The following is a 20,415-nucleotide window of genomic DNA, read 5'->3' on the forward strand; positions in this document are numbered from 1 at the left end:
TGATTGTTTTTTATTTATGATATATATTTCTCTGGAGATCTTTTCATGCATATGTTATTATTTTTTAAATTTCTTTAATCTGGTTTTCACATTTCTCTGTTGCCTCCTTAATTAACGTAAGAATCGACCTTTAGAACTCTTTTTCTAGTAATTCAGAGATTTCTTCTTGGTTTGGATTAATGGCTGGTGAGCTAGTGTGATCTTGTGGGGGTGATAAAGAACCTTGTTTTGTCCTATTACCAGAATTGTTTTTCTGGGTCCTTCTCATTTGGATAGACCATATCCAGAGGAAAGATCTGAGATCCAAGGACTAATGTTCTTTTGTACTGCAGGGTGATCCCTTGATGTGGTGTTCTCCCCCTTCCTGAGAGCCAGACTGCAGTGATTGTTATTGCTCTTCTGGGTCTAGCCACCCAGCAGAGCTACTGGGGTCTGGGCTGGTACTGGGGTGGGGGGTGTCTGCAAAGAGTCCTGTGATGTGATCTATCTTCAGGTCTCTCAGCCGTGGATACCACCACCTGCTCTGGTGGAGGTAGCAGGGGAGTGAAATGGACTCTGTGAGGATCCTTGGTTGCAGTTTTGTTTAGTACATTGGTTTTCTTGAATGCTGGTTATGCTAGCAGTGAAGTTGTCAGGTGGACAGACTCAGGACCTCTGGTTAAACAGGATGTTACAGGTAATGAAATTAGATGTTGTTTTCTCCTTCCTTGGTGCAGGGTTGTTCTGTTATGAGTTGCCGTAATGGCTTGAGTTGGTTGGCCTCCAGCCAGGAGGTGGCACTTTCAAGAGGGCATCAGCTGTGGTACTACAGGGGGGACATAAACTTGCCCTGAAATCACCTGCATAAGTATTCAGGTTTCTCAGGTGATGGATGGGGCCATGGAGCTCCCATGAGTTTATGTTTTCTATCTTCGGCTACCAGGTGGGTAGAGAAAGACTGTTGATAGTTAATACTGAGTGTCAACTTGATTGGATTGAAGAATGCAGTATTGATCCTGGGTGTGTCTGTGAGGGTGCTGCCAAAGCAGATTAACATTTGAGTCAGTGGGCTGGGAAAAGCAGACCCACCCTTAATCTAAGTGGGCACAATCTAATCAGCTGTCAGCTCCGCCAGAATAGAGAGGAGGCAGAAGAACATGAAAAGACTCGACTGGCTTAGTCTCGCATCCTACATTTTTCTCCCGTGCTGGATGCTTCCTGCTCTCAAACATTGGACACCAAGTTCTTCAGCTTTGAGACCTGGACTGGATTCCTTGCTCCTCAGCTTGCAGGTGGCCAATTGTAGGACCTTGTGATCATGTGAGTTAATACTCCTTAATAAACTCCCACATATATTAGTTCTGTCCCTCTAGAGAACCCTAATACAAACCATAAGATGGGGGAATGGTTAGGCATGTCTGAGCTCAGACTCTCCTTGGGCAGGGCTTGATGCGACCACTGTGGAGTGGGTATGGGCGGGGGCAGTTCTCAGGGCTACGAAATTATGTTCGAAGGGGAATTATGGCTGCCTCTGCTGCTTCATAAAGGTCTGCAGAGAAGTGGGGGAAAGCTGGCAGTGGCAGGCCTCACCCAGCTCCCATGCAGCCAGCAAGGTCAGTCTCACTCCCGCTATGCTCCCTCAACAGCCAACAGAGCTGAATTTATATCCAGGCCTCTGGTGTGCAGGGCTGAGATCTATGTAAATATATATAATATATATATTTATCCATATAAACCTTTAAAGCTTCCTAAGAAATATTCTGTAACTTAAAACCAGCTGAGTGCAAAACCATAAATTCATACACTGTTAGAGCTGAAAGGAAGTTTAAAAATTATTAAATACAACAGAAACATGGGTCAATGAGAAAGAAATTTAAAGAACACAAGCAGTTACAACCTAATTGAAAATTAAACCCCTAGTTACTGACTCAGATTCAGTAACTCCCAACAGAATAATAATGTTATCCAGACTTTACTGAAATTCTTTGGATTTGGTTAAAGCATTAAGACTGAATTAGTAACTGATACAAATGACAATGGCCACTGTAATATGCATCTTATTTCACAACCACTTTTTAGTAATTCCCTTCATTCTGAAATAAAAAATATACATAAAAAACTTTTTAAGTTACTAAATCAATATGTTCTCAAAAAAAATGAGGACGACCAATGAATATGATATAGGACAAAATACAATAAACAAAACCTTTTACAGGGATTATGGGAAAGATTATAAAAAGATAATAGATTTGTTTCTGATCCAATTTATGTATGCAGAATTCTTTGGCATTCTAAGCTAAAATTTTTAGTTCATAATTATGTGATTCATATTATAACTAAATGCCTTTATGTTTCCTAAAAAAGTAAGAGTTAATGCAGATAATGGGTAAAAGAAAATTTCAAGCAATTAAAATGTTTTCCAAAGACATAGCTATTACAGACACACACACACACACACACACACACACGTATAAAGCAATATTATACTACAATATTTTTTATTCCTCCTCAAGTTTTAAATAATCTTTATTTCTTAAAAGAAAAATATTTCCCAAATTCCAAAATATTATTTATTATAATTCTCCATAAACTCTTACAAAAATGATAACATATTACAAAACTTTACAGGGCTTCCATACAATATGTTTAAAAATGTGATGAACAGCATGTTTAAAACTATTTTAAAAGGAGGTCAAGTCTGACCTCTAGGCCATGAAGCACTACATTAACAGCTCTGCAGAAAGAAAAATGATAAGGTATGAAATGAATGCTCAGAAACTAGGACCTTATCAGTTAGAATATGATTCAAGCCTGTAAGACAAATTGCTCAGCAAGGCAAGTCACCTTCCTGCTGTGATGAGGATATAGCTGAATTTTCAATGCCAATGACTATCTCCCTCATTGTGTCACCTAGTTTGATATCATACAGTCAAGGAATGGCATACAGTTCTGAAGCATCTACCACTTATTTTGAATACATTTTGTCAAAGTCATCAACTAGGATATTATTGTCCTTTCACTGACAACTTAGTGTTAAAAATCTTTAAAGAATCATCACTAAAAGAAACTACTGTGAGTTAACCCTTCAAAGCATGAAAGTTATTTGTTATCTGATCATTTTAACAGCTTGCTTGGTTTTAAAAATAAAATTTGTAACATAAAAATTAAGCAAAATCCACAAACTGTCTTACTTTAATTGCATACCTGAACACTGATGGACTTTTTCAGCAGTTCTTCTACAAAGTTCCAATTTGATTCCACTTTTCTCTAGAAAGGGGGAAAATAGTAGTGCATCAAAATTATTGCTCTTGATTATGCCTATATTTAAAATTAGGGTATAGCAAATTAAGTGTGCAGTACATTTTCCTCTATCATTCAGCATCAATGTGATTTCTTGAATTTCTAATATTCCTTTGGTAAAGAGTTAACAAACTTGGCAGAAAAAAATGTACAACTATTCCAATCCAATACAAACCATATCAGGAGTTGTAACAGTGGTGCTTCAGTAAGATTATAAATATTCTACCAAATATTTAATTTCTGCTTTCAGATACAAAATCCAACAGGAAAAAAAAAAACCATTATATAGCCACATGTATTTTTGGTGTTTGGTTTTTTTTTTTATGCTGAGTAATCATCCCTATTTTCCACTTTAATCACTAGAGCTTTTTCCTTCATTTTATGAATAACAAACCTGAGACCATCTACTTTAGTAAACAAAGTAACTAAAAATTTTATACAGAAAATAAATTGACAACCTCGACTATCTAGAATGATTTCCATAAGGAAGAAAGCTAAAAAGGACTTTCACAAAGGCTAGGTAGGCACTTAAAACAATTCCACATTTCCAAAAGGAAAGCCTGGAAGACATTCTCACAGGATACTCAGTTCACTTAATATTCAGTTCTTAAAGTTCTGGATATGTGGATACTGGACAAAACCAAAAGCAAAGAAAGCATTTTAAAGAATAAGCAAGTAATAACCAGCTTCTAATGTGGAAGGGGAAAAAAAGGTATAAAAAGTAATCATGGCCAGGAGCGATGGCTCACACCTATAATCCCAGCACTTTGGGAGGCCAAGGCAGGTGGATCACGAGTTGGAAACCAGCCTGGCCAACATGGTGAAACCCCGTCTCTACTAAAAATACAAAAATTAGCCGGGCATGGTGGCGGGTGCCTGTAATCCCAGCTACTCGGGAGGCTGAGGCAGGAGAATGGTGTGAACCCGGGAGGTGTAGGTTGCAGTGAGCCGAGATCATGCCACTGCGCTCTAGCCTGGGTGACAGAACAAGACCTCGTCTCAGAAAAAAAAAAAAGTAATCATAAGACCTCAAAAAGCAAAACCTGAGGCCTTAAAAAGTAAAAGAAAGACCTTCATCATACCCTTCTTATCCCTGTTATAAAGAATAAGATGTTCAGAGGCATGAACTCAAATGATCAATAAAGTGTTAAAGCATAATGAATACTCATGATTTTAAATGGCTAGGCAATATTCATGTAAAATGCTAAATACAGTAAATCACTAAATCAATATTTTCTTAATAAACAGCACAGTGAGTATGGTAGTCAGCCTCTAAGATGTCCCCCAATGACCCTTGTCTCCTGGAATTTATGCTTTCTACAATTCCCTCTCACACTGTACTAGGGTTGGTCACTAACAGACTACCAATACCAATATAAGTGATAGTATGTCACCTCCAAGAATAGGTTACAAGACATTGAAGCTTCCATCTTTATGACACTCTGATCTGTTAACTTGATCTGGAAACAGCTATATTGTGAACAGCACATATGATGAGAAACTGAAGCACTGTGCCAACTAAAGTAAAGCTGAAAGCAAATTCTGCAGTTCCAGTTAAATCTTCAGATACTGAAGCCCTGGCTGATAGCTTCACTGCAACCTCATGAGAGACCCTGAGCTAGAACCACCCAGCTAAGCTTCTCCTGAATGCCTGATTCTCAGAAATTGAGAGTGTGAGATAATAAATGTTTGTTTTAAGCTGATACTTTTGTGACACAGCAATAGATTACCAATACAATGATTTAGTTATTTTTAGCAAAATTGTTGACTTTTTGACATACACAAATAAAATGAAGGCAAAAAAACATTTATTGGGAGAAAATGTGGAGTAAAGAATTTGGCCTTGCCCAAAGAAAAGATCTGGCCTGCTGGGCTCACTCCTGTAATCCCAGCACTTTGGGAGGCCGAAGCAGGCGGATCACTTGAGGTCAGGAGTTCAAGACCAGCCTGGCCAACATGGTGAAACCCCGTCTCTACTAAAGTACAAAAATTAGGAGGGTGTGGTGGTGCGTGCCTGTAATCTCAGCTACTTGGGAGGCTGAGGCAGGAGAATCGCTTGAACCCAGGAGGCAGAGGTTGCAGTGAGCAGAGATCGCGCCATTGCACTCCAGTCTGGGCAACAGAGGGAGACTTTGTCTCAAAAAAAAAAAAAAGATCTGACCTTTGCCCATAGCTTCCTGGAGGTCATCCCTGGGCCCTGGGAATGTTATGCCTGATAGTAGCATCTTTGTTTGACTAGGGTCCTATGGTCATACTGGATAATCTAACTATGCGATAGAGAGTGAAGGCTGGACACACCCACATAGTCTTAGCTTAGGGCCTGGTCACACCCAAAAGAGCAACAATAGTCTCAGGCTGGGGGCTTTGAGTCAGTTGACTTGGAAACTGAAATCAGCCACGTGAGCAATTCAGTAGTCCACCCCTACATAATGGAACTCCCATAAAAATTACGAACACTGAGGCTTGAGTGGGCACCCGTTTTGCAACACTCCCTGCACGCTGTCACACACTGATGCCAGGAGAAGAACGTGGCCTGACTCCATTAAGAGAAAACAATAGAAGTTCCACATTTGGTACTTCTGGACTCTGGCCTATGCCCTTCTTCCCTTGGCTGATGTTAATTTATATCCTTCCCCTTTAAGAAAACAAAATAATAGCTTTCAGTGAGTTCTGTGAGTCCTAACAAATTATGAAACCTAAGGTCGTTTTGGGAACCCTGAGCTTGCAATTGGTGTCAGAAGTAAAGACAGTTTTAGGGACTGTCCCCTGAAACTTGGTAGTTGGCCCTAAAAGTCTCTCTCAAAAAAAGCTCATTTTCTTCTATCAATACTGTATGTCTACTGTGTTACGTTCTTAACATAGTACTTCCTCAAAAAAATTTCCCCATTTCACAGAAAACATAATTAAGTCTCAGAAAGGTCATGTATGTACAAGTCAAAGAATGAATTCAAATCCAAGGTTATCTGGCACCAAAGCCTGTATTTCTTCTATTATAACATGTACCAGTAACAAAATTTTTTTTTTTTTTTTTTTTTTTTTTTTTTTTTTTACTTAACATGCCTTCCCTCAGATTTCAGCAATTCATTTTTGTATCATTCTTTATTAAGAAAATGTCACCTCCAGTGCCAAGTGAGAAGGGCCATGACAGGGTTGATATAATTTAAGTTTTAGCTTTATAACTGGATAGTGTTGAGTATATTTCAATCATTCTGTGTTATCAAAGCATTTGAATCACAAGAATTACAGAAAAACTGTAATTCTCACCCAAAGAATTTCAACTATATAAATCAGTTTTGTGGCTATAATCTAAAACAAAAATAGACTGTAATTCAAAGAAAAGAATGACAACTATGTCATACCCAAATCAAGGGTAAGAGAATATGTATCAAAGAGATACAGATTTTTCTTCCACAATAAAATTTCACTTTGGGCAGCTACAGCATTTTTTTTCCGACATACCAAGTTAAATCTGCTGATAGAAAGCAGGTAGGATGTCATCAATTTGAGGCTACATTTTATATTTCTTATTTCAGCATTAAAACTAAGATACCCATTTAAACGTTAGTATAGGTAGGATCTCTACCAGATATGTAGAACAGATTCTCCACCCTCCACTTCCAGCAGACTAGGTAGTCTGGTGCAACTCTCATTTTAAGGTTACATTTCACACTTTTATCTGGTTACTATTTCAGATGTTTCAAAGACGAGCATCAGCTAGCCTGACTAATTGCATTATGTTCTGGGTACAGAAAACACTGTTAAAACTGACCCCTTGCAATGCCCAGAAGTAATTTTCCTCTTTAAACTGTATTTGGTTTTAAAATAGATTACTAGAATCGTGAGAGAGTAACCCACTCTCATCTTGTCTGAGAGAAAAGCATTAAACAGAAACGTAAGAAAATCTAATGACTCTAATATAAAAAGTAAGATACCAGATTTTTCTTATAGGCCTACACTAAGAAATTGGCTAGCTTTGTGAGTTAAATCCATTATAGCTTTGTGATTTAAATCCACTATAGGTTTACATTTTAAACCTATTTAAAATGTAAAGATTTCACACTAACCTTCAGGGCAAAGCAGTTCATGTTTAAAAACTGAAACATCGCCACACTGCCACAAGATTATAGATATTTCTCTGGTGAAGAACACATGACTAGCCATTATTACTTCATATCATCTCTCACTCCAGATTACTTGTTAGTAGAATAAAGCATGCTTACTGCACAACCATTTTCTCTATTGTAGTTGCTTATGTTAATATATCATAAGGAGAAAAAAAAATTTTCAAAATTCTAAACAGATTCCAGACCCAAACTAACAACTTACATAATCTCTCAGAAACAATACGTCAATATGCCTTTATGTTCATGGATTAGAATGACTTTCTGATTTGTCAATTAAACTGAAACACTTTGAGGATAAAAGGAAAAATTAACCAATTAGAATAAATAGATAATAAGGTATAAAGTGGGACTGTCTGTACCTGGCAAAATGGAACACATGGTTACCCTACCAAAGATCTATTCGTAAGAGGCAATCCTTAGGAGAAATCAAATATCAAGTTTATCTAAGAGATAAAATAGGGTGATATTTAACCACTGTGTATCTCAATTTCTTTACCTGTAAAATGAATATATTACCCTCTCACCTACTTTAAAATACTTCACTGAGATAATACAGTCACTGTGAAATACTAAATATGTTGCAAATGCAGCACATATTTTACCCCTAATGAAAACTATTATTAACTAGAGAGCTTTTCTTTAAAAACCTTTAGGAAATCCAGAAATAAACTCTTTGAGGACTCATATATAAAGGCAAAGTTTATTTTACATGTGCATATACACATATATATTACACATCCTCATCATTTTTATCATATCCTTTTTCTATTAATTATCACAGCCTTTTCTTTTAAAACCTTCTACGTAAAATATGTGATTTTTTTAAATCGTGGCAAAAGAAAATCAGGAACTGCTGAGAAATATTAAGACACAAGTTAAGCTATTTTAAACACAGACAATTCATTTACTATCTTGATTCAGAGCTAATAAAAGCAATAATCTCCTCTGGAGTTCTCTGTATGAAATAGAAGAGTAGGGCTAGGCACGGTGGCTCACGCCTGTAATCCCAGCACTTTGAGAGGCCGAAGCGGGCGGATCACGAGGTCAGAAGATCAAGACTATCCTGTCTAACACAGTGAAACCCCATTTCTATGAAAAATACAAAAAATTAGCCAGGCGTGGTGGCGGGCACCTGTAGTCCCAACTACTCAGGAGGCAGAGGCAGGAGAATGGCATGAACCCAGGAGGCGGGGCTTGCAGTAAGCCAAGACTGCGCCACTGCACTCCAGCCTGGGCGACAGAGCGAGACTCCATCTCAAAAAAAAAAAAAGAAATAGAAGAGTGACTTCAGCACTGCAACCATAGGTGGTTATATCACTGCAATTCCATATTACAATAGCAATGGCAACGATATATCCTAATGTGACTAGATTGCCTACCACACTGAGAATATCTGGCGGGGTCAATATCAACTAATATTAAAATATACTACGCACTCAAAAAAGTGTTAATACAGTTCCAACAAGTTTTTAATAACCTAAAAGCATGTTCCTTGAAGCAAGAAGTAGTACAATCTAGCAGGGTGCGGTGGCTCACACCTGTAATCCCAGCACTTTTGGGAGGCCGCGGCAGGCAGATTAACCGAGGTAGGCAGATTAACCGAGGTCAGGAGTTCGAAACCAGCCTGGCCAACATGGTGAAACCCCATCTCTACTAAAAATACAAAAATTAGCTGGGCGTGGTGGTGTGTACCTGTAATCCCAGCTACTCGGGAGGCTGAGGCAGGAGAATCACCTGAACCCGTGAGGCAGAGTTTGCAGTAAGCCGAGATCACACCACTACACTCCAGCCTGGGTGACAGAGTGGGACTCCATCTCAAAAAAGTAGTACAATCTATTTCATGTGTATTCTCTGATAGGCACCTAATATTATGCAAATACACAACAGAAACTCAGAAACACTTAACTAATTGCCATACTTACTTACATTGATTAAAATGAGAAATATATACTTGGAGGAACTAAAGTTGGAGAGGAAGAAAAATGCAAATGCTTATATTACGACCTTAGAATTACAGGTAAATTTTCTTAGTTCCTTTGATATAGTTCTAATATTCTAATAATTAAAAGATGTGAAATCACATTAACTCCACAAAAACACTTAATAAAAGCACTACTATAGTAATAATGGCAATTGCTAAAATTTATTATTTACTCTGTATTAGCATGGTAAATAATCATGGATACAAACAAAAAACATACAATTCTTTTCTGTGAGAAGTTCATTGACTTTTCTCAATAAATTGGTAGAATACTCAAATACACTGATACTGGGCCGTGTGTGAACTTCTCAGAGCAATTTCTGACTATTTCACTATATTCTGGGATCTCCTACAGGACCTTTTATTATTACGGGGATTATTTAGAGGACTTTTTGAGACCCTTTCCATTTCTATGATGCTATATTAATACTAACTAACCCTCAGATTCCATGGATGACTTCTCAAAGCTGGGTCTATCCAATATTCCAAAGAGGAAAATCTATCAAGCCTATTAAAGAATATGTTTCATAAAGCAATGGCTCCCATACCTCGTAGAGGATGAGAACCAAGGAACTTTTTAAAAATCAGGATTTCCAAACTCCAAATCAGGATCTCCAGAGTTAAGATCTAGGTATCTGGATTTTTTTTTTTTTTTTTTTTGGATGGTGTCTCACTCTGTTGCCCAGGCTGGAGTGCAGTGGTGTGATCTCGGCTCACCGCAAACTCCGTCTCCGGGTTCAAGCAATTCTCCTGCCTCCGTCTCCCAAGTACCTGGGACTACAGGTGTGCGTCACCATGCCCTGCTAATTTCTGTATTTTTAGTAAAGACAGGGTTTCACCACATTGGCCAGGCTGATGTCAAACTCCTGATCTCAAGTGATCCACCCGCCTTGGCCTTCCAAAGTGCTGGGATTATAGGCATGAGCCACTGCAGCTGGACTAGATACCTGGGATTTTTTAAAACTCACAAGTCTAATGATCAGCCAGGTTTGGTAACCACTGCCATAAAAAATGGCAATTTTGAAAATATAGACAAGTTGGCTTCATGATTCTAGATGCTTATTTTATGGAGCTGATACAATAATACAATACTATTAATTTCTGAATATGGTAGAAATTGTATAAAAATAGGGCTTCAAAGTAAGCATCTGTTAGCTGATTTTATTCATAGGGTTTTTAAGTAACACTGTAAAAAATGTTTCTAATGAGAAATTAATATACTAGTTAAAATCTCTTTGTATTTGAAGCAAACTTCATGGTTGTTTAATAAGTTATCTTAGCAAAAAGCTTCACTAAAGAAATGCTATTCTGAAGTACTTTTATTAAATTATTCACAAAAATAAGTAATTCATTCCTCGAGAAATTTCTTTGCCAATTATAATAGATTTTAAAACTAGAAGGAACCTTTGTGACAATCCAATCCCATGATTTTTTGTTAACGGAAGACAAAGCTAGAAAGGTTTAAGTAATTTGCTCAGGGTCACACAATTGCTCAGTAGCAGGGCCAGGACTACATACCAAATCTTCTACAAGTAATTTTTTTTAATTAAACAATTAAAACATAAACTTTATACTTTTCCAAGATGTTTACAGAAACATTATACATAAATAATTTATCTCTGTGATTGTAGTCTGACTTTTCTTGTTTCTGCTCACTTAGTTTCTAATTTGTCCAAATAATTACATATTAATTGACAATATAAGAAAGTTTTTAAAAAATGAAGTCTTACCATTTCATCTGGTACTCCATGGCGATCAAACTTGTAAAATGATGCTACATGAGTAATAATCCACCAACTAAAACCTAATGGATCCCTGGACTGGATTACAGGCATAGAGGATCTTCTTCGGTCACTTGATTTTTCAAGCAGTGTTTTAAGTAGTTTATTCAACCAGTTCCAAAATGACTATAGAAACAGAAGTAATTTGATTCCATTAAGACAGTTTCAATAACCTTTGATTTCGTGGTTTTTCTCTATTTTTATAATGAAGCATATATACAAAAGACAAAACACATATATAAAACTGAAATAATAAAAATACCCAGGTTAAGAATCAGAACATAACAAGTACTTTAGAAGTACCTTACAGGTCACCACATCTTCCTCCTCCATCCAGTAGTTAACAATTTTGCTGACTTTCATGATAAATCATTTCCTTGCTTTTTTGTTTTGCCACACAGGTATACCAGCCTATATTATATATTGTGTGGCTTCATCTGTATTTTGTTTTTTTTAAATGCATGTCTGTATTCTCAAGCGGCTTGTTTCTAATTCTTTTGTAACTTGCTTCTTTGGTCAATGCTCCATTTCTAATGAACTCATCTATATTAATGAAAACTGCCATAGCTTATTGCAATATTCCAGTATATGACTATATGATAAAACATTTATTCAATCTACTATTGCAGAACATTTAGTGAGTTTTAGGTTTTTCTAGGTATTTCATGTAAATGTTCAAGTTATTAGATATAAAGTTGTCGACAGTATCTCTTACCTTTCTAATGTATACAGAAACTGAAGTCATGTTCCTTTTTATATTTCTAGTATTGAGTATTTTTGTAATCATCGTAAGTAACATTGGCCAATTTTAGGTATCAATTTGAGGAACCAACTTTTGCTCATTTTATCCTTTTCATTGTTTTAATTTCATAATTTTTTGTTATTTTTATAATTTCATTCCTTTCACCTTCTTTGGATTTACTATGAAGGGCTTATTGCTAACATCTTGAGATAAATTATTAGTTCATTTGTAATCTTTTTTCCTGTATTTGCGTATACAGTTACAAATTTCCCTCTAATTATAACTTTTAGCTGTAGTCCCAAAACTTTAGTTTACAGAATGTTATTTACTTTAGAATATTTTCTAATTTCCATCATCTCTTCTTTAACTTATGAGTTATTTAGAAATATATTTCATTATTTCTATGCATGTGTATTTCTCCTTGAAAATCTGTCCATTTTAAATTGCTACAGTTAACACCATGTTATTAGCCACATGCAAATTTAAATTTATATCCCTGATAAAGTAAACCTTTCATCACTATAAAACAACTTAATGCTTTTTTGTTTTAAAGTCAAAATTTTTCCAATATTTGTTTAATACGTCACTTTCTTGTATCTTTTCTATCAATTTTGAACCTTGATATATTCTGTTTTAGAATATATCCTGACAATATGTCTTTTAAATGGAGCTTTTAGTAGTACCATTGCAGGTAATATAATGACTAATATATTTAGTTTTAAATCTACAATCTTATTCCATATTTCTATTTGTATACCTACTGTATCCATCAACACCTCCTTCTCTGGGGTTGAATATTAATTTTTTCCCCCTCTACCTGCTTGGAAGTTAAAAAGCCTACTTTTCTTCTTTCAGTGATGATCTTAGAAATAAACAGTATACATCCAAATGTCTTGGTAAATTAACATAGACCTTTCTCTTAGAGCAAACAAGAACCTTAAAAGACTAGCTCATTTATGTCCTACTCACTTTAGATGGTACTATTACTATGTGCTTTAGCCGTTTTTTAATTCCAATAAATTATATTACTGATTTATACAAAACGTGTACCACTTTCTTTGCTCTTTATTCCTTCTACATGTCAGAATTCCCATTTTGGCATCACCATTCTTCTGCCTAAATATCCTTCAGGATTCTCTTCAATTTTGCTTCAATGAAAATAGCTTTATTTTACCTCACTTTTTAAAGATATTAATAGGTAAAGAATTTTAGGTTGACAAATATTGTTTTGATACAATAAGGATATCATTCCCACTGGCCTCCATTGTTGTTGAAAAGTCAGCTGTCCAATTGTCACTCTTTTAGTGGTACTATATTGGCCAGCTGTGGCAGCTCACACCTGTAATCATAGCACTTTGGGAGGGCAAGGCAGAAGGACTGCTTGAGGTCAGGTGTTCGAGACCAACCTGGGCAGACCAGTGAGACCCTGTCTCTACAAAAAATAAATTGGCCAGGTGTGGTGGCATGTGCTTGTACTCCCAGCTACTAAGGAGTCTGAGACAAGAGGATCACTTGAGTTCAACAGGTTGAGGCTGCAGTGAGCTGTGACCACACCACTACACTCCAGACTGGGTGACACAGTGAGACCTTCTCTCTTAAAAAAATAAATAAAATAAAGTAACACATTTTTCTGTCTGATGCTTTAAATTTCTTCTCTTTGTCTTTGGTCTTCTGTGATTCCACTGTGATGTTATCTGGGTGTGTTTTTTCTTTTTATTTACCCTATGTGGGTACACTGAATTTATCTGATTAGCTTTCACTAACATTTGAAAAATTTCAAGTCATTTTTTCTTCAAATATTTTTGTTGTTCCACTTCCTTTTTAACTATAGTTAGAAGTGTATCAGACATCCTCTCTATTCTTAATGTCTCTTAACCACTCTTTCATGTTTTCCATCTTTTGTTATATTATGCATAACAGATCTTATTCAAAATTAGCCTACTATACCATTATGCAGCAATCATAAGATGCATTTAGCTATCACATCATTTAATGTTTCTTCAGCTTCCTTTAATCTGTAAGCGTTCCTCAGACTATACCACTCATAACCTTGATATTTTTAGAGTATACCAGTTTTTCAGGTTTGTCTGACATTACATATTTTATTCTTTTTTTGTGGGGGGAGAGGGTCTCACTCTGTTGCCCAGGCTACAGGGCACTGGTGCAAAATTCTGGGCTCAAGTGATCATCCCACCTCAGCCTCCCAAGTAGCTGGGACCACAGGCATGCCACCACCACACATAGGTAATCTTGTTTATTTTTTGTAAAGATTACGTCTATATGTTGCCCAGTCTTGAACTCCTGGGCTCAAGCAATCCTCTCACCTAGGACTCCCAAAGTGCTGGGGTTACAGGCATGAGCCACCACACCTGGTCTATTTTTGTTCTTTCAAGGCATCATATTGATGGTACATGATATCAATCTGTCCTATTACTAGTTAACTTTGATTGCTTGGTTAAGGTAGTACCTGCCACATTTTCTGTACTATAAAGTTATTATTTTCCCTTTTATAATTGATAAATATTATGTAAAGATCTTAGCAAACTATGTAAATGTGCTGTTTTTCATCAGTTTTGTCCACTACTTTAAGCATCCATTGAGGATTCTTGCCTGAAACAATTACCATGGAGGTTGTCAAATGGTGATTTTCTAATTCCATCACGACTCTACATCTATTAGGAAGAGCTTCCCTTTTCCCAATTTGTTTATATCAGTAGGGACTCACAGATTCCTAGTGAACAGATTACAATCCCTTACTATTTTGTAGCTCAACAGCAATGGAGGCCAGTGGGATGATATCCTTATTGTATCAAAACAGTATTTATCAACCTAAAATTCTTTACCTATTAATATCTTTAAAAAGTGAGGTAAAATAAAGCTATTTTAGCCTATAGACCTTAATGCTGACTCTCGTGTCCTTCTGACATGTACTCATCATTTTTTGAGCACTTCCTTAGTTTCTGGTACAAGATGTTTCAGGCTCATGTTTACTTTCCATGCTTCATCCTGTAATCAGCCATTGTTCAAAGACTCGTTTCCTTTCACTACAGAATGGTTGTTTTGAAACTAAGATATAGCTGCAATGTGTATATTGTTACTCAGTATCATTGCTTGTAAGCCCACCCAGTGAAAAAGGTAGGAATTGGAGGTATGCACACACACACATATACATTTATATATAGTCCTATATATTAAAAAGAAGTATTGCATACTATAACAAATTCTAATCCAACGTAATGTGCTTCATGCTGGCTTTCCTTCTTTCCATATGTGTAACTCAATTCCCCAACACAGACAAACCTGACTCCAATTACCCACAATGTATTTATTAATTTGTCCAGTCCAAGAATACAAATATAATAGATTTAAAATTGCTAATCCTCACATAACAATGTAAAAAACAAATCTCCTAAGTATTTACAATTCTTTGATTCTTTTGTCTTTAGCTTTATAGTATAGTGTCAAAATAGTACATTCTAAAGTTACCTGGGTTAATATTGCCAATCCCCGCAAAGAGTGTTATTCATTTAAAATACATTTAAGTTCAGTTGTTTCTGTTATATTCCATTGAGTGCACCTTTCATACAGATTGATTTAATTTTAGGGCATGTGGAACATTAACATGATTCTAAAGTCAGAACTACCCAAATAATTACATCAAACCCTTCCACTCCATTTTCACCCACCCATCTTCATTTTTACCCACCAATCTCAATAGTTTGTCTTTCCAGTATTTATTTGTGCACAATTGAACACATATATATATACACACACACACATTGCCTTTTTCCTAATTTCTTATACAAAAGGTAACATCCTCCTATATTGTTTTGAACTTTATTTGTATCATTTAACAATACATTCTGCAACTCACTCCGTATCAGTTCAGATATCTTCCTCATTCTATTGTACAACTATAAATAGAATTGTTAATTTTATGTGTCAACTTGAACAGGCCACAGGATGCCAAGATATTTGGTTAAATATTATTCTGGGTGTGTCTATAAAGGTTTTCTGGTTGAGAGTTACATTTTAATTGGTAGGCTGAGTAAAGAGATTGCCCTCTCTAATATGGGTGGGTGCCATCCAATCAATTAGTGGCCTGAATACAACAAAAAGTCCTCCGAGGGTAGAGAAGACTCCCTGTGCTTCATACTGAAACACTGTTCTTTTCCTGCCTTCAGACTTGGACTCAGACTGGAAATTACACCATTGGCTTTCCTGGTTTGCAGACCTTTGGACTGAGACTGGAAACTATACCATCAGCTCCTCTGGGTCTTCAGCTTGCCAACCTCAGATTCAGGACTTCTTAGCCTCCATAACTCTGTGAGCCAATTCATTATAATAAATCTTATATATATATCTATATATCCTATTGGCTGTTTCTCTGGAGAACACACACTAATGCAGAATAATACTTCAGAGTACAGATATACCATGGTTTGTTCAACTACTCTTTTATATATAAGAATTTAGTTTCTACTATACTATTATAAAAATACTGCAATAAATAAATGTATGCATATGCATTTTAATTTTGGAGGGTACACATTTAGAGTAAATTCCTGGAAGTGGGATTGCTAGGGTCAAAGTTACAAAATCCTTGGCTCACACTTTTTCATTGAGTCATTTTAAATGCTGCATTGAGGCCTTGCTTTAAGTTGACTTTGCAAGTCTAGTGCCAATAAAATTATTTTGCTCTTATAAGTTGTTTGGTCTTTGTGCCTAGAGAACTTGGAGATTTTTTCCTTTATGTTTAAAGTGAAACAGTTTTAGTAAGACTTGTCTTTGGGTGGATTGCTTGGGGTTAATCTTTCAAATTATCCAGTAGACCCTTTCAATACGTAGATTTAGATCTTTTATTTCTGGGAAGTTTCCTTTGATTATAGTTTTTAATATTAGCTATATCACATTGTTTTCTTCTCTAGGGATTGCATTTATATATACAGTTATTTCCTCCTTGCCTACCTTCCATCTCAACCATTTTCTCACTCTCTTCATATTTATCTCATTTTTATTCCCTTAGTTGTTTTCAACCTTTCTTCTATGCCCCTTATTAAATTTTCATTTAAGTCTATTCTCCCTCAGTCATGTTGTAATTTAGTCAATACTGATATAATTTTCCTCTTCCTATTTCTTTCCTGCATTGAATGTATTCTTTCCATCCATCCCCGGTTTTCTGTCCATTTGTTTTTAATATTTGAGTATCTTATTCAAGGTGTTTTTCTATACTCCCAGATGTAGTCTGAACAGACAAACTAATTCAATCTACAGTGTTGTCATTTTCTTCTGTTTCATGGTTGTTTCTGGGGGAGAGGGTACCATCAACTAAAGTGTATCAAATCTGTTTTCTTCTAGTAAGTTTATAATGGTCTAGTTTCATTCCATTCATTTTGTAGATTAGGACTAGCTTAAAAGATTCTTAATTCAGGGTTATCTTCTTTTGACAATGCACCAAAGTCCCATTTCTTTACTGAATTTCCTTTCCTTTTCTTTCTTCTTTTTTTTTGGTGGTGGGAGAGGGTATGAGTCCTTTGATTTATTCTTTTTTTGGTGGTGGTGTTTTAAGACCCTAAATTTTCTGCTTTCTCTTCTGGTGCCCTTCACCACCCAATCACCAATGGGTACCATGATTCATTTTTGCCTTCTACAGAAACTCCATGTCATGTGGACACTTTTATGTTTCTTTCTTATCAGTTCTCCGATCTACAAGAAAACTTTTTCAGTATCTTCACATTCTGGCAATGATTTTAAAGCAGTTTTATAACCACTGTTAGTTCTCTTCTCAGAGTAGTTTTTCTCAGACTGCCCTGCCTTGGTAGAAAGGCTTGTGGTAAGAGCTTTAGAGGTTTTCTGTTTTTAAAACTGACAGTACTAAGCACTCCCATTTGCAGTTATATAATACGTATGTTTTTGTATACAGCTGACGTTTGAACAACACGGGTTTGAAATGCATGGGTGCGCTTATACATGGATTTTCTTCCATCTCTACCACCCCTAAGACAGCAAGACCAACCCCTCCTCTTCTTCCTCCTCCTCCTTAGCCTACTCAACATGAAGATGAGGATGAAGACCTTTATAATGACCTACTTCCACTTAATTAATGAGAAGTAAATATCTATTCTCTTATGGTTTTCTTAACATTTATTTTCTCTAGTTTATCATGTATATAATACATACAACATACAAAATACATGTTAATTGTTTCTTTATGTTATGGGTAAGGATTGCAGTCAATAGTAGGCCACCAATGGTTTTTTGGGGAAGTCAAAAGTTACATGCAGTTTTCTGACTGCATGTTGGGGGGATGGTCAGCATCCCTAACTCCCACATTGTTCAAGAGTCAACAGTAGATATATTTGATTTTGCTGTTCTATATTTTGTTGGAAGGTTATGTAGGGAGATGTGGGTTTAGGCATCCATCCATTTTTCTTGGCTACCCAGAATTCAATGCCTTGAAATTTTTTTTTCTTTTTTCAAGAGAGGGTCTTGCTTTGTCATCCAGGCTGGAGTGCAGTGGCACAATCTTGGCTCACTGTATCCTCGATATCCTGGGCTCAATGGTTTGAAATTTTTAATAAAATCTAGGTAACATGAACTCAGTCTGTAAACCCACATAAGGGCTAGAATACAACAAAAAACACACAGACGCAATTTTAAACTTCCGAAAAGCACCACAGTTAAAGACAGTCAGTTTTCCTTACAAATCTAGTTGAGTTTCTACTTCATCTTTCTGAGTGCCCAGTTTTATGGATAACTGGTGTAGTTGTACACTACCAACTTGATAAACTCTGAACTTTATCTTCTATTCTTGTACCCCTTAATGCCTGAAAGCCAAAGTTCAAATTTACACAATTCAGCAACTGCCTCTAGGTTATGAAAATAAATTTTTTTACTCAATAAACAAAAGTATATTAAGTTTACACTTATTTGATGCTAAAATAATAATTCAAAATAAGTACAGTACTTGCAAACCTACAAAAATAGAGTTGTTATTAAAAAAGGATAGCAGGCCAGGCATGGTGGCTCATGCCTGTAATCCTAGCACTTTGGGAGGCCAAGGCAGGCAGATCACTTGAGGTCAGGAGTTCAAGACCAGCCTGGGCAAGATGGTAAAACCCCATCTCTACCAAAAATACAAAAATTAGCTGGCCACGGTGGTGCATGCCTGTAATCCTAGCTACTCAGGATGCTAAGGCACGAGAATTGCTTGAACTGGGAGGCGGAGATTGCAGTGAGCCGAGATCATGCCAAGGTGGAGGCTGCAGTGAGCACTGTAGCCTGAGCAACAGAGCAAGACTGTCTCAAAAAAAAAAAAAAAAAAAAAAAAAAAAGATAGCAGCACCCAAACCCCAAATTACAGAAAACTGGAAAATTTTTAAATCCATGAAAAATCAAAAGTATCCTTTCATATAACATAAACCATTTTTAATACCGTTTTACAACAGACTGTTTTACTTACTTCTGCCTAGGGATACTTCTCTTTTTCAATAACCTACAGCACTTGAAATAAAATAAAGCCCTGTCCTGAAGACATGACTGAAAATGAAGTGAAAGTTTCTCTTCTTCTCTTTTCTGCTTCTCTTCCTCCCTCCTTGAAATTGCTATAAAATTGAGTAATAGAAACCTGTTTTATTTCTCCACAAATCTTCTAAATCTGCCGTATTTCCTGACTAAAATGTTTTCTAGGTTACTAATGGGTAGTAAATACCTTAGTCTAAAAGATTTCTGATAGAACAACAACAACAAAACTTGAAAAAAAGTAGTAAGAGTTGAACCTTGTACTGCTCTTAGATTTTTCATATTACTAACTTGGGGCTAAAAATAATTAGGGTTAAAAATAAAGTAGATATTCAGTACTCAGTTATTGCTCTATTGGTGGTTATTATTGCCTTATTATAAAAAAGGAAGTTAAGATTTTTCTCAGTCAAAACCATTGGATTAAATCAATATAAAGGTTAGTAACAATAACTAATACATCAATTTTCCAACTTACTTCTGAGACAAACCATTTACTTCTGTGGTCTAGAAGATGAATAAGTAGAACCCATAATTCTTTAATGCATAAACATGGACACTGGTCACTCATTAATGATTCAGAAGACCTAACCTATAGAAAATAACCAAAATGTGTTATTTATAAGACAGCAGCAGAATTTTAAATGCCATATATCTTTCAAATACTTTTAAAAGAATGATTTAGATGACTAAGAATTTATTCTCAATTAGACAAAATTATTTATTGAAAATGTGCAATTTCATTTAACTTTTAAGACAAATTTCCATTTTAAAACACAAAGTACAGATTAATTTGATTTCAACTTAAAATAAATTTTAATCATCTAGTGCCGTGGTCAGCAAACTTTCTCTTTTTTTTTTTTTTTCTTTTTTTGAGACGGAGTCTCGCTCTGTCACCCAGGCTGGAGTGCAGTGGAGCGATCTTGGCTCACTGCAAGCTCCGCCTCCCAGGTTCACGCCATTCTCCCGCCTCAGCCTCCCAAGTAGCTG

General features: G+C 36.0%; 1 protein-coding gene across 4 annotated transcripts in view; it reads right to left on the reverse strand.

Moving 5' to 3' along the window:
- The window catches only part of MMS22L (MMS22 like, DNA repair protein), a 151,252-nt gene that overhangs the window by 111,421 nt on the left and 19,416 nt on the right, over positions 1 to 20,415 (reverse strand). For all 4 annotated transcript variants that reach the window (XM_055113967.2, XM_008978091.5, XM_055113966.2 and 1 more), the window contains exons 9-11: positions 19,904 to 20,017; positions 11,115 to 11,291; positions 3,184 to 3,246 (exon numbers count right to left, since the gene is read on the reverse strand). In XM_055113967.2, coding sequence (XP_054969942.2) covers positions 3,184 to 3,246; positions 11,115 to 11,291; positions 19,904 to 20,017 — 354 coding nt within the window. The remainder of the gene's footprint in view (positions 1 to 3,183; positions 3,247 to 11,114; positions 11,292 to 19,903; positions 20,018 to 20,415) is intronic.

Source organism: Pan paniscus, chromosome 5 (assembly GCF_029289425.2).
Source record: "Pan paniscus chromosome 5, NHGRI_mPanPan1-v2.0_pri, whole genome shotgun sequence".
NCBI classification, from domain to species: Eukaryota; Metazoa; Chordata; class Mammalia; order Primates; family Hominidae; genus Pan; species Pan paniscus.